Source organism: Larus michahellis, chromosome 5 (assembly GCF_964199755.1).
Source record: "Larus michahellis chromosome 5, bLarMic1.1, whole genome shotgun sequence".
In the NCBI taxonomy this organism is placed as follows: domain Eukaryota; kingdom Metazoa; phylum Chordata; class Aves; order Charadriiformes; family Laridae; genus Larus; species Larus michahellis.
In genome coordinates, this window is record NC_133900.1 from 70,603,340 (window position 1) to 70,618,876 (window position 15,537).

The window sequence follows — 15,537 nt, forward strand, 5'->3', positions numbered from 1 at the left end:
ATTCAATTTGACTCTGCAGGAATCACCCTTCAGTTATAGTTCAGCCAGGAAAGAGACCTTTACCTGTGGAATCTCCGGACACACAAAGAAAACGCCGGATACATCGATGTGATTATGAAGGCTGCAACAAAGTCTACACTAAGAGCTCCCACCTGAAAGCTCACAGAAGAACCCACACAGGTCTGAGCACTGCTGTTGCTTTTCTTTCACCAAGTCTATGGTAAAATCGTAGGCTAAGCTTTTCCTTTGTGCTGGTGGCCAGGTGACCACAGGTGTAAACAACAAAATGAGAGAAGTTAGATCTGGCGTTGAGTATAATCATAGGCTGAACAAAAGACAGAGGATGTAGAATAAAAAACCCCCAAGAAGAGACTTAAGGCAGAGCAGGATCCCGGTGTTTGCTATTATTCTTTACATTCACTGGCTCTTTGCTCATTTTCTGTCCAGTTGCTTGCAGATTACTCATTCTGCACACCCTGTAAACACCAAATCAGTTCAAATTGCACTACCTCACCTCTTGCATCACTCTTAAATTTGACTGAGCCTTCCATGGGAGTAGCCCGTTTGCAAAAGCCTGGACTGTGTGCCAAACACAACAAACACCTCTCCTTCCTGTGGAGATGCTGACCACTGGTCCGATAGTCCCCTTCTCTGAGTGAGCGTTCCAGCAAACACATCCCCACCTCTGTTCTCAGCAGAAAGGTTCAGCTTGGCATGCCGATTGAATATAGCTACATCCAAAGTTTTTACAAAGGTGCGGGACACTTTTAGGTAAAACGGAGCCCAGTTCATGTCTGTCTTGCATCTCTACACAAGTCAGCCCTTCACCCGTTGGGCAGCACAATGGTGGTGAGGAGGATCGCATGTTAGAAAGGAATGGTTGACAGAGATTTTGAGTGATTTGTGGCAGTGGTGGCAGTTATTTATACTACAGTAACTTTAAGAGGTCAGAAGATTTCTGCCTGCTGTGCTGAATGGTAACACCAGTCCTTTCCCCCAGCTAATGTAGCGTATGAGGTCCTGGTTTTGAAAATACTTGAACAAATGCCTAAACCTTCACGCTTCTGGGCTTGATGAGACAAAACAAGTGCTAATATGGCAGAGGGAGGAACAGAGAGACAATACAAAAATAAGTTGTGGCAGGAAACAATTTTTTGATCTCTTAACTTCGACTACACAGTTTCTAGCGCAGAGTACTCTGCAGCCCAGTGCTGTTTGGAGACTTTTTGAGTAAGCATTCGAGTACTCGCTGAGATTTGAGCTGAAATTTGACAAGGCAAGGGGATAAATCTGTCAGATATTTAACTGCTGTGTTTTTGTCTTAAATCCCTGCTTCTGTGTTTCTTTTTCCAGGTGAAAAACCATACAAATGCACTTGGGAGGGATGCACGTGGAAGTTTGCTCGTTCCGATGAACTAACGCGGCATTTCCGCAAGCATACAGGAATCAAACCTTTTCAGTGCCCAGACTGTGACCGTAGCTTTTCACGTTCGGACCATCTTGCTCTTCACAGAAAACGCCACATGCTGGTCTGAATGTCTTCTGTCCCTGACTCCTGTCACACATTTTTATTTTTTTTTCACACATACATTTTAATTTGGATTCAGCTGGTCTGAATCTCTGAGTTTATACCATTAAAAGCTTACGTATGGTCAGTAACAGATGTTATCTAACCCTTCTATGTCCTTGCCACGGGTCAGACCTAAAGAATGTGAACACTTTTTTTTTTTTTTCTCCGGGGGATGCTAAGCAAACCCTTTCTGCAGACAGTATGTTTAATGTATTCCATTGTGAATAAGGGAATTTGTAAACTAACAGCTTTTGTTGGTTTCTTCATATAATCAACCCAGCATATACTGATGAAGTAGTAAATGTTATTGAATATCCAAAATGCTAGTCCTTGCCAGAGACGTTTTATTTATGTGCCCTGTAAGGGATACACTCTCATTCTATGCTCAACAATGCAATCAATGGACTCTCCCCGCCATCTTGGTTACTGCAATACGGTTAATACAGCCATTTCAGAAAGGCACCTGATTCAGAAATCCCCTCTGCCCAAACATTGAATAACACCGTAGAAATAAATCTAAGCAATATAATTACTGTAAAGAAAGAGTGAGTCACAGTGTCATTTCCGCCAGTGAAGAAAAACTGGCAGGAATTGGTCTACACTTAATATTGTGCATCTAAGCCGATGTCATCTGTCCTCTGTATTATAGTGTAGTATATACCCCTGGGTTTATTGCGTAGTGCCCTGGTGCGTTTGTTAAATGAAGCCCTTGTGTGACACTGTATGTCTGGTTTCTGTGCAAGTGTATGGATGGAACACACACGGTACTCTCCTATGACATGGCATTAAATGATATTCCTAGAAACGTACCGCACCTCATTTCAGGGATATAAACTATCCCTCTACAATCACTCCCCTGCATTTCCTCTAAATAGTTTTTTCTCTTTGCTGTACCTCAGAAAATAGCAATTGTTAGGTTAAAAATGCTCCAAACTGTATAGTTGTGAGTGAGTGCCACTTCAATACGCTACAATATTTAAAATTATTAATCCACGATGTTTCTATGAGAAGATGGCATCAGGTATGAAGAACTTCTGAGGACAAATTGAGTCATGTCTCTGTTTTGGATAAAAAGGTATACCGCATCATCCATTTGATAACTCTTGATTTGTGACTCTGCTAGTCTCTCAACGTTAGATAGACTGAGCTTTCCTGCGGATGAGTCTGTTGTATTAAAAAAAAAAATCGCATCAGAAGGTCTTAACTCCCATGTCAAGTTAGCAAACACAACTCCATCGATAAAATAAACTGAATTCAAGCAACCCGCAGCTGACCCCAGAAACGTTCCCATCTGTGGAAGCCCGCTGAAAGGGAAGTTTCTCTCTTTATTAGCTGGCAGGTTTTGTGGCACTGCAAGGAACCGGGATGTATTTTTCTAGGCTCTCGGCACACCAGTGCGTTCTTCTTTTTTCCCCTGTGTAAGGTAAACACCATTCCCTGCAATGTAAACATCCTGAAGTCAGATTTTCATTTCTCTCGGAAAAACCCACTGGGACATGGAGGGCTGAGGTGAGGAGGAGTTTCCTAAAACTCTCCAGGAGTCGGCAGGTGGAGTGTCCATCTGCAGGTGGGTACGTGTGAGCTGCTGGAGCAGGTAGGCTGTGCTTCTACATCGTGTGGAGTGCAACGGCGAACTCAAATACTCTTGTAGACGCAGGAGTTGGAGTGCAAAGAGCCTTCCCTCGGTGGCAGAGTTTACCAGCCGTTCTGCTGACATCCCCATACCCATAGAGCTAGAGCAGAGGATCTCTGCTTGGAGAAAAATGTTCCTACAGCGATTGCAGTGAAAGACGAAGTCTCGTTCCAGTTGTGTAACAAATCTTACATGTCAGAATATGGAATCGGCAATTTTATTTAAGGAATAGAGCCCTGAATATGCGCTCTGCAAAGGGGGTTTGCAAAGCGGGGCTGGGGGCGCTGCTGCAAAGCTGTGGTGAGGAAGATGCGTGTGCTCTGTTACGGCACCATATGTCCTTGCCACTTCGTGAGGACCGAGGGAAGTTGCACCAGATGTTTCACGCAACTGGCCCTCGTCTGCTTACCTATGGAGCTGAAAAACCTGGGAGGTGAATCGCTCTTCTTTTGGGAGGCCGGGTTGTTACTAACGTGGAGGAACTTGCAGGGAGGAGAATGATACTCGTGAGCAGCTATTCCAGAATGGGGAGTTTTGTTGGATATTTTTGTTGTCGGCGGTAGCAGAATTGGGCGCCTTCATTCGGCTCTGGGTTTTAACGGTGGTTCCAGAAACGCGGAGGTGCCACTGGCAGCAGCTGCGTGGAGCCCCTGTCGCCTCAGTCGCAAATCTAGAGACATTTAGTATCCTGGGATGAAAGCAATTCTCTATTATATTCTAGGGAAAAAAGCAGATGGGATCCTGTACTAATAAGCAGTTTAATGGCCGCTGATCCCATTTTAGCTTAACAAATGCAAATGCATAAAATTTGGGATGTTTTAAGGAACATTTGCTTCCAATGCTCTGTTCTCTTTCAAGGCTTTCACAAAATGTTTTCTGGAATATTTTTTTAAACTAGAAATCTAAAATCAAGTACCCTAAAATCAGAACTTCTTTGTAACTATGAGTTACTTTGGAAATTTTAATCTAGGTTATTTACCATGTTCATTCATTAGCCTATGTACCTTTTTCCTGAAAATGTTTATGCTAATGGGGGGGACAAATACAGTGGAGATTCAATAGAACTTTAAAATACCTTTACCCATGTGCCTTGTGATTTAGAACAACAGAAATTTAAACATTAAATATAAATATTTGAGATTATTTCATGCAAATGCCTTGCTTATGGGATTTTTCACTCCTGTCTGCGGTGTCTTTTTGCAGGATGTCAAAAAAGTCACAAATACGCTTTCATCTTTCAGCTGAAAATGTGAATTTACATCTTAACTGGCTCATTGATTAATTTTAGCAAATTTTTATTTGATGGCTATCTTGCAGTCTTTAAATATACGCAACTAAATACTTTTTTAAAGCCAGCCCTTCCATCTTTGCCCTAAAGAGAAGCCAGTTTAGATACAAAGCCAGAAAACCCTAATCCTGCAGAACGTGTGTGTTTAAAAACCCCACCTCTTTCCCCAGCAGTATTGCAGTCTGCAGTGTGTAACAGCTAATACTGTTGGACTAAGATGTGCCTGTTTGAGCCATTTGAGTATAAAAAAAGACTAGTTTCTACGACAATCGCAAAAAACCAAGCAGGAATTACTGTATGTGATTTTATTTAAATAAACAGCACCATTCTGCAGTGATGTTTCTAATGCCACATCTTGTCCAAACAAGCTGTTGTCTCTGTCAAGGTTAGCAACATGTAGATGAATACAAATCCTTTCTATAAAAAAATTTACAAAGCGTTTTACATATCTTGAGGGCTACAACAGTTTTCATTATATTTTACAGATATTAGCACTTTTTTTAATGTACTTCAAATATTAGAGGGTCAAAATAATCTTTCTGCTTAGCATCTCTCACCTGCAAATATAGCAGGGATGTTCTATTTACTTTAATACTTGTATAAACTATGCAGAAATTTTTTAATAAAATGTAATATATTTTATAAGCTAATAAGACTGAATGGGTAATTAAAGGTTTCTAGCGTGCATTACTATAACTTGCAAATACGGAGACATTTTGGTAATCTTTTCTTACTAAAGATGTGAATGTTTAATGTACTTTCACTGTTCCTACTTTGGTAGTCCAATGGGAATTCAGTAATGACATTTTGTCATGTCAAACTGTGAACATAAATTTGTACTGTACAGTCCTCATACTATATTTAGGAGACAATGCATATGTATTATACTTGTTAATAAAACCCTCAGAATATTGGTTGTGGTCATGTCATCGTACGCTGTACGACACAGAGCAATGACAAAGGTACAGGGACCGGGGTGTGCCCAGGGATCCCCCCTGGCCCCAGGCAGCCCTGGGGTTTCCCTTGTCAGAGAGGTGCTCCAGTCCCTTGATCATCTTTGGAGCCCTCCACCGGACTCTCTCCAGCAGCTCCCTGTCCTTGAACCGGGGAGCCCAGAACTGGACACAGTACTCCAGGTGCGGCCTCACCAAGGCAGAGTAGAGGGGGAGGATGACCTCCCTCGACCTGCTGGCCACACTCTTCTTGATGCACCCCAGGATGCCATTGGCCTTTTTGGCCACGAGGGCCCATTGCTGGCTCATGGTCATCCTGTTGTCCACCAGGACTCCCAGGTCTCTTTCAGCTGAGCTGCTCTCCAGCAGGTCAGCCCCCGACCTGTACTGGTGCGGGGGGTTATTCCTCCCCAGGTGCAGCACCCTACACTTGCCCTTGTTGAATTTCATAAGGTTCCTCTTTGCCCAACTCTCCAGCCTGTCCCAATCTCCATGTATGGCGGCACAGCCTTCCGGTGTGTCAGCCACTCCTCCAGCTTTGTGTCATCAGCAAACTTGCTGAGGGTGCACTCTGTCCCCTCATCCAGGTCGTTGATGAGTGTGTTGAACAGGACTGGACCCAGTACTGACCCCTAGGGTCACTCGCATCTAATTAGGGCATTCAAATTAGTCCATTGGCAGGTCTGGAGCACCAAACGTGTGAGTTAGCGTTTTTAATCACTTTCGAAATGGCTGCCTGGGCCTGCTCCTTTAGCCATGCTCTACCCCACAGCCCTTTCCCGGGCCGGGGTGCCAGAGCGGAGAGTGCAGGCACAGGCTGAGAACACATGGCGGGGCGCCCGCACGCATGCTGGGAGGTGATGGCGGGCAGAGCAGGGTTTATGTCTTCACACCTTTTCAGATGCCCAGAAAGAGCGAGCCCAGTTGAATTCACGATGCATCTCTCAACCCTTTCCATCCCTGCTGAGGTGATTGCGTCGTGCTGTTGGCGGACTGCTGCCCGGGACCCAGCAGGCCACCTACGCCACGTCGTGAGGACATACCGGAGGGAAAGCAGGTACGGCAGGAATGAGGCATAAAAATAAAACCCTGTGAACGGCAGACAGGATGTGAGAAAATGACCGGATTCTCCATCTTGGTGTCCTGCTTGAAAATAAGGATTGCTCCCTGTAAAGCAAGAGTCAGTGCCCATATTACACTGCTGATTTATAAGGTTAATTTGTTAGTTGAACCGGTCAGTCCCTGCGCCCCACAGCCGACTCGGCAGGAGGGACCGATGGTGTGGGGGCCCAAGTCACAGCCACTGGCCCAGCGTGGGAGCCGCCACGAGGAAGGGCTTGTCCTGACCTGTCCTCTCTAGACCACACACACCTGCAAGAGGCTCCTGCATTCGCTGGGCTGACGCGATTATTTATTTCATTTTGCCTAAGAGGCAAAATGCCCTGTGTGTATCCTAGCATGAGCCGGCATTTTCAGGAAATACTCAATGGTAACTTAATCGGCCACTGGGTGTCACCCTTAGTCTGAGAAAATGGCAAAAATTAGGATTACAAGTGTAATTTAAGAAAATACTTCCTTTGTCACAGTTAAGAAATGAAGCTGTTACATCGGCCTTAACCTTCTATCAGAGTCAGATCCTGCCATGCACAGAAATCTGCGCAAGGATTCCGAACTGATCTTTGTGTCTTTACTGCAACTTTTAGCCATAAAAACACTTTTAATGTATCCCCTACAATCACAACTCTGGCCTGGCCAAACACTAAGAAAGGCGATACACAATGCTGCTTTCATGGGGGCTTGCAGGCCTGGGAGCTCAGTGAGAGCAGCACCTGACGTTGTTTTTATAAATACGGATGTTGGTATGACAGTATTTCAAGAGTTCAACCAGGTACCCGTGTCCTCTATGTCTTGCAAACTTCTTCCCAAGAACCAGCTCTATGAACACAATTTTAAGGACAAAATCTTCAACAGTGTATTGCCTCATAAAAAAAACAGTGAAAAAAAGCATTTGCTACATTTGGGCCAAATAAAAAATAATTAACACTTCATGTACCCTCTGAACAGAGACAGAGTTTCAGGGAAGAAGAAAACGGAAGTTCCAACAGAGAAGTGATGAGAAACACTGACAAGTGCTAACTTAACAAAAAAAGCAAAATGAACCTTCCTTATTAAAGGAACTCAGAAGCGTACTGGAAGCGGCCGTAGTGTACAGTACAGTACGTAAATAACTTAAATACTTGGCATGTGGATGAAAGATTTGTGAGGTAGAGAGGGCAGCGTATAAAGGGGTGTCAGAGGTTAATATCCTAAAACAACATACTTGGCAAACTTCAGAAACTATTCCTTTCACACCTTCCTACAACTTAGGTTTCAGAACAGTCTTAAAGGTGACGGACTCTTCCCCGGACCAGGCCCTGTACATTATTTAGGACCTAAAACCCAGTTTGCTGATGCATCACATTTACAGAGGCCGGAAAGCCTGATTTGAGAAATTTTACTTCCTCTTTTCTCATCTAGTAAACAGGACAGACTGCGTGCCCACTGATACGTTACCACTAAGCTTGAATGCGAACCATGTCCTCAGACTGTAACGCGTGGGAGGGGGAGAAGTCTTTCAGGAAGGAGAGGCACAGGCTCTCTCCTGTAAAGCACGGAGGAGCCACGGAGAGGTAAATGCTACAAAACTCGTAACCAGCTTAATGTGCACTGGCCTCTGTGACTGAACAGTTCCTTAAGTACCCGAGAGCTGTATAGCACACAAACAGTAAATTAGAGACAGACGTAACCCTGGTCGTAGCTGAAATGAAGCCGCTAAAGCTTAGGAGGCAACTGCCTAAGAGCAGACAGAGATGTTACGGAGAAAGTAAAGAACCTGCACCCAGAGGGATGCTGAACAGTTGGGAAAAACCTGTGATGAAGGAAACGTCACAGCTCCAGCAGCACGTTCAGGCTGCAGCCCCAGGTTTGACACCACTACTTCTGTGGAAAGCGCCTCGCAGCTCGCTATAGCTGGCCAGCTGGCACAGGAGGTTGGTGATGCACTTTTGGCAGCACCCTGCAGTGCCTGATGCCCCTGGCCTCCATTTTGGGTTGCTATGAAGCATGAGAAAATCTCACGGTAGGGTAAAGCCTTCCTGACTCAAACTCCTGCAGAGCCCTAACCCATCTGTGTCTTCGAACACCTCCTCTCATCATAAATAACCTGCTTTTCAAGCATGCTCCATCCACCAGCTCCCACTGAAGTACTGCAGGTTTAGCAGCCCTTTTTAAGGTACACAAAGAAAGTTTGGTCCTGGCTTTGGAGAAGGGGAGATCTCAGTTACGTGTTATCAAAGAAGTCAGTAGCCAACTTCCCTTCACCTGCAACTAAGACTTGCTCAAGATTTTTAGTCCTTCTTTCCAAAGATCTACATTCAGAGTATCCTGCTGAGATACCCCCTTACCCTGAGCTGGTAGGTGGCTGCACAGCATTGTCTCAGCACCTCTGGCCATCAGGAAGCTCTCCTGTAGCTTCCCATCCACTGCTCCATCTGGCTACCACCACACAGGCCTGGCAGGCGCTCGGTCAGCTGCTTTGGCGAGTGACAAGGATCACAACCTCTTACCAGCTTGCTCACCGTGCCTGCCACTCACGGTTGTGCTGGGAAGGGCTTTGCATTTCCATTAAGCCGTAAGGATAATTACACAACTCCTCATCACCAGTGAAATGACACCAGGAAATTTAGTAACAGATAAAAAATGAAAGGTTTATTAGATTGTCAAATTAAATCCAAGCACAGCAAATGATTGGATGTCACCTATCAACAGATACCATTAGTTTAACCAGTTTGATTGTAGCAATTTTCCCAATGAAAATTACTACTTTTTCACCTGCATGATGACCCTCAGCACCTGCTAGTAAAAGGGCAAGTAACAGAGTTCAGTGAAAGTCTGGAGATAAGAGGGGATTTACCTCCAAACATCAAGCTTCTGAGTTTAAATACTTTAAAAATGACCTAATTGAGTGACAGTTCCGGCACTGCCACTCTTTCTCAATCATTGTGCAAGTTCTGTTTCCCACTGTTCATTTGCAGCGTCGCCAATTTTCTATAAATATGAGGGGGTTTCCTGCTATTATTGCGTAAAACATATTCTAAATACCTATAACACTACATTATAATGTAGGTTACTTATTAGCTGCTGCAGAGAGATAGCAATAAAATATGTTTTATAATTTAACTGAAGAATTACACTGGCACAACTGAGGGAAATTTTTGTAATGAAATGGCAACAGATTGAGGAATCTTATTTTTCTTCTTCTTACAGTTGAAAGAGTTCATAATAAGAAAAATATTTTATTGAAATATATAACTATGCTTTAGAAAGCAGGAAAAACAGGCAACCCAATATAACTTGATATGATTACAGCAGAAAGCAGCAATATTATAACACTATAAACATTTCATAAGTTTGGATATTGACTACTATTTTGAAGCTTATGAATTCTATGAAATCATGAGTTGGTACGTAAATCTAGACAAGTGGGAATGTTTAGTACAAAAAAGGAAGAAGAATATTAAACAGGGATTAATGGCTCCAACTTTCAGCTCTTGCCCAGGAAAGTCTCTATCTGTGATGAAGGGAAAGACTTCCAGGCAGGGAAAAGAGGCTGAAGATGTAGGGATACTGTACCCTTGACATCTACTATACCAATGTACAGGAAGGGATTTAAACAAGAGTTTTCTTCTTTTTAATTAAACCCAAGGAAGCAGATCCCTACCACCTTAACCCCACAACATCCATGTCAGAACAAAGATTAAATGCATGCCTTGACAGTCCTGATGACATTGAACCAACCACTATTTTTGTTACTGTCAAACGTGGCTTTCAACGGGAAAAGCACAAAATAAAAGCAACCCACATCAACAAAAATAAGTGCAATCCCTATGAACATTTCTCTCTCCTTCTCTTTGTTGATGATGGGCAACTACAGAAGACTTCTGACTACTTTCAGGACTAGAATAAGCAATAGCAATTTCTGTATGTATCACAATAACATTTTGCTACCAACTAGGAACACTGTAAAAAATAGAAAAAATTGATTAACACAATTTAATGCAAGACAGTCAAATCAGTTATTCACATACTCACTTATACTACTAGTAGAAGTAACATCACTCTGCTCCTCATTTGCTTCAACGAAAGTTGGCAGGTTAATGCTAATAGCTGCCCTCAGGTTAGCCCAGAAAAGGGCATGCTTGCTCCTCTCCTTCGGCCACTCCAGGTAGGTTCGCTTTGCCATGAGAGCCTTCAGCTTGTGGTACCTGGCAGGGATAATGTACGGAGGGATCGGCTCCAGTAAAATGAGGATTAAGCTGTTGGAATTCTCACTGAATAATTTGTGATGGGCAAAGTACAGCTCATAGTGACACCACTCGCTCTGCACAAAGTTGGGAGACAACACAAAGATCGACTTGTAGCTCTTCTCTATGCAGTTAATGATGTTCTCCACAATGCTCTTGCCGGGGACAAAGTTCCTCTCGTGCTGGCACAGTTGTGCACAGCCCTCCCCCTTCTCCAGGTTTGGGATCAGCTCGTTCTTCACCCACAATGAATCACGCTCGCTGTAGGAAATGAACGCGTGAAACTGCAGAACCCTCTCCTGCTCTTCGGGATGGTGGTGCCAAGCTCTCCGCTTCGTCTGCGTCCACTGCCACGTCATCCGTACGTACCACGGCACGTCCAGGTAGATGCACAGAAAGGCCACGACCGCCACCAGCACCAGCGTCAGCAGCAGAGCTGTCACAAGCAAGAGCGTCGTGTTGCAAGCCAGTTCGGTCAGGTGGAAGTCCTTCAGCTGCATTCCTCGCAAGTCTTCCGGGTACTCGCACACGTACGCCGATGGCCAGCCAAACAGCTTCCCCCCAGACTGCCTCTCCAGACGGATAAAGTCCTGCAGTTCACAGGAACACTTGAATGGGTTGTGCCCGGCTTGCAGCTCCCTGACCCTTGGGCAGCTCTGGAAGAAGTCAGCAGATGGGGTGAGGATCAAATTCATCTCTATGTTCAGGAACTCCAGGGATGTAAAGCCACCACACCCCGGCAGGTCAGCCAGCCTGTTCGATGCCAGGTTCAGCTCCTTCAAGGATTTCAGCTCAGCCATCCCCTTGGGGACACTGGTGATCTGATTGTTTTGCAGGTCCAGCTTTTTGATGTTGACTGGCACGCACTCAAACACAGACTCCGTCAACTGATTTGAGGACAGGTCCAACTCTGACAGAGACTTAGACCATTGGCATTGCACATCAGGTGCATCATGACTCAGCAAGTTGTTGCTCATGTCCAGATATTTCAGTGATTTCATACGGCTGGTCATGAAGCTTACCTTGGAAAGGCTCTCAAATTTATTCCTCTGTAAAATAAGTAATTTCAGACCTGTCAGAGTGCCACAATTCTGGAACAATTCATCCGTCAGGGCATTGTGAGAAAAATTTAAATACTGAAATGAGCTTGTCCTACTGGGGCAAAGCATGTGTGGCATATATGCATCATATATTGTCAAACTGGCAATATTCATCTCTGAAAACTGTCTGTATACAATCTCCTGGTTGAAATAATAAACCTTATTACGAACATGCTCCAAAGTCAGCACTTTCATGGAGCCATCCAAAGAGATTATTTGTTCCAGAGAATCAAATAAGGGTAGAAATTCATATTCAGTCAGCTCCCCCAGTGGTCCCTGGAAAGTCAAATTTCTCACAGTCAAATGCTCCATAGGTGAATACCAAATAAGCAGGAAAATTTGCAAAATTATAGCCCATTGTAAGTCCACAGTGTCAAGCATCAGAGCTGTTGTCTTGATTTTCTTCAGAAGCGTTAAAGGAGGAAAGGGGAAATCTTTGTAGCTCAAGGAATATCTCAAGTTAACTATACTCAAGTTTTTTGAAGTGCTCATTCCATCATACAAGAGGGAAAAACTGAAGTTTTGGTTTGCTGCAAAAACAATGTGGAGGCTCCTTGTATTCAAGGCTGTCAGACTTTGAGGCTCATAGAGAGTAAAGTCTTCTAAGGTTAGGAAGACAGTGTGCAGCTGCAAATGTATGATATACCTGAAGTCTGACCTTCGCATCACCGTGGCACTTAATCCTAGGTACTCCAAACGAAACATGTTGCCGAATTCCTGACAGATGGGCAGGGCAGTAAACTTATTGAAAGAAAGATCTAAATGTCTAAGATATGCAAGAGTTTGACAGTAAACTTTCAAAATGTTATTATGAGATAAATCTAAGTATTCTAAGTCTTGATTATAAATGAAGACACTGAAGTCAAGCTCCATAATTAGATTATGAGAAAGATTTAATACTTGAAGTTTTGAAAGAGAAATAAATTCCAAGATCCTAAGTCCAGAGATCCTATTATGTGATAAATCTAATACCTGAGTATGGACTGGAATGTTTTTTGGAACATTAGTTAGCAAACTGCTTGAATAATTTGCAATAAATTCATTTTCCACAGTTGGCTGGCTATTATTCCATAGCATGAATGTAAAGACACAGACAAAGACATAGATATTTGAAAGGGGTCCCATTACGCCTTCCAGGTTTATCTTGGTTCGTTACAGAAACGCAAAAGCATATCTTTGTTTGCTGATCAATATTTCTCAGTGATGAGTCCAGCCCTATGAAAAGAAAACACATGGAATTTGCTGAAATTGTGGAACTGTTGAATTTGCTTTTTATTGCTAAAATGAAATTCAATACAAAATTTATGTAATCAAAGCTTTATTTTCACATACTCCTCTTCTAAGTTCTTATCAAGCCTCCTCGCCCCCGTTCTTTAATTCCAATTATTGATTGTCTCAGTTAAGTACAAACTAATCTCTTTATAACGGGAGGAATACAATCTGTGGTAAGTTAAAACAACACAAAGATGTTAAGAAATACAAATTTCTCAACAATATTCAAAAATTTGAAACAAATACAGACAGACTTCGGTGCATTTAGGAGTAAAGGAGAACACAGCAAGCCTCTCACCTGCTCTTTCCCTACACACCATGTCCAGACATGTTTGGGGACAGAACTCCAAGAGCCCCATGGACTCTCACAGGAACCAGCGCAAAAGCAAACTCTTCGGTCAGAAGAGCCAAAGGATATTCCTCTTCACACCCCAAACACCCAGGACACGGCCACGCACCCCCTCAGGGTCAGCCGATCAGCGAAGCTGATCAGCTTTGTCTTTGCTATAGCACAAAGACGTAAGGGTCCATTTTTCCAGTAAGCCAAGAAGCATGAGGAGGAATTATACTGTCTCATGAATATTGTAATGCCAGTCTGTCCAAAAGCATGCCAACAGGAAAACCACAGCATAACCAAACGCTACATATAAAGTAGTGGTACCCAAAAATCTGAAAGAAGACGCTCAACACCTCCAAAGACTCCTCGGACACCCAGGAAATCTCCTACATTTTCCAAATAACCCCACAGCTGCAACTTGACAAAGAACCTCTCTAGAAACAGAAAATGCTCCAGTAGAATTAATATATGGTCCTATCAATAGCCTACATAGATTTGGAGAGGCATCAGTCCTATCATGGAAAAGCATGACCTGGGCATTACTCTCTTGTCATCAAGCATTTAACACAACACACAGCCAACTGAAGCATGAGCAACTCATAAACTGTTACAGGAGACAAACAGTCCTGATTTTTTTCCTGTGCTGATTTTGTTTGGGAAAAAACAAACAAACAAACAAACAAACAAATTCTGCCCAGTGTAATCTTTTGTTAAATAAAATCAAAAAGTCTATTTTTTTCAGTTCTAGGTTATAAAGTGTGTTAGTCCCCAATAGTTTGACTGACTGATACCAAAATTCATCCCTTCCCCTCCAAGTCTCCTACCAAGCTTAATCAAGTTTTCTTTCAAATAAGTAAAGCAAAAATACGTGTAATTAAGATCACCAAAACCAATAAAAGAATAATCAGTAAAGAGTACATTTCTACATCAACAGAATCTAATTGAGAGGTCAAATTCTTTCAGAAAGGGTATCTATCTGAGTAGAACAGAATATGAGAATAGAAATGATGGTTGGTCAAAGTTTGAAAGCACTCACGAGAAGAACCAAGACAAGGAAATCTGACCCAGCTTCCTTCAAAGAGCAGCTGACCCTGTTTTTCAGGGTCCAGGCAGGTAAAGAACCTCTTGAATCAAATAAACTTTGATCTGGAACCGTCTGGAGGAACTTTCACAGGGCAAAAGGGATATCAGGAACAAAGCAAGAAACTTTCTGAAGGGAGAAAAAAACAACAGTCCATGCTGCATTGCCAGAGGAGTTTTAATTTACTGTTCATGCTATGATATACACTGCAAGAAGGGATGATCCACGCTGTATAGCACTGAGGAGTGCCACAGTCAAAGAATAAAGCAGATACGTCTAGCAAAGCAATATTAAGGATCAACAGTTACCCCTCCAACACTACTTTATGATGGTATTAAATTAAGAGTTCACTTAGAATGAAAATTGCCGTACCAAACATTTATTTATTTTCTTCTGTGTTGAAATTCAACATACAGATGAGCATTTTCACTGAAATTTCAAAATGCAAGAATATCTTTAAACAGTGAAGAAACACCTGAGATTTGACGGAGCCCAAAATACATATGACAAGAAGAACAAAAAATGTAAAACAATGAAGCAAATATAACCCACCTTTTGTGCGTGGAATTCATCTCCAATCAAAGAACAAGCAAAAGACCTCTTCATACTTGGTTAACATCCTCAAAACAGAATTTCAAACACACATAATCTTCAAGCTGGGGAATCTCACAAGACGTTAATTCCTTAATAATTACTACTTCAGGAAGTAGAAAGAACAGGGTTTTCTTATATAGGCTATATAACTCTAAGAATTAGTCAAATTTCCCTACAATGCAGGTAAGAGCACAACGAAAGGAAACTTCTAACAGCCCAGACTCGAACAGTACTTACGTAGCAGTATGGTTTAGGAGCAAATGAGCCTATCTGCAGTACAGAATATTCACCAAGGTAAGACTGTTTAAATAATTCTGCGTTTCTAATTTCATGTCTGCTTCTGATGGTTACACAGATGTTCTAGAAA

General features: G+C 42.8%; 2 protein-coding genes across 5 annotated transcripts in view; one reads left to right on the top strand and one right to left on the bottom strand.

Annotated features, from left to right (window-relative positions):
• The window catches only part of KLF3 (KLF transcription factor 3), a 29,546-nt gene extending 24,142 nt beyond the window's left edge, over positions 1–5,404 (top strand). For all 3 annotated transcript variants that reach the window (XM_074587807.1, XM_074587809.1, XM_074587808.1), the window contains exons 6-7: positions 20–180; positions 1,354–5,404. In XM_074587807.1, the coding sequence (XP_074443908.1) occupies positions 20–180; positions 1,354–1,535 (343 nt within the window). In that variant the 3' untranslated portion in view covers positions 1,536–5,404. The remainder of the gene's footprint in view (positions 1–19; positions 181–1,353) is intronic.
• Positions 5,405–5,825: 421 nt separating this feature from the next.
• On the bottom strand, positions 5,826–15,537 carry LOC141743505 (toll-like receptor 1). Of its 2 annotated transcripts, none has more exons than XM_074587805.1 (3): positions 15,129–15,537; positions 10,575–13,101; positions 5,826–6,533 (listed from the first exon to the last, which is right to left on the bottom strand). In XM_074587805.1, exons 2-3 carry the CDS (start codon positions 13,009–13,011, stop codon positions 6,106–6,108), a joined length of 2,865 nt encoding a protein of 954 aa, XP_074443906.1. In that variant the 5' UTR covers positions 13,012–13,101; positions 15,129–15,537; the 3' UTR covers positions 5,826–6,105. The 2 variants fall into 2 exon arrangements, with proteins under 2 accessions (XP_074443906.1, XP_074443907.1); XM_074587806.1 differs by having other exon boundaries at positions 15,408–15,501.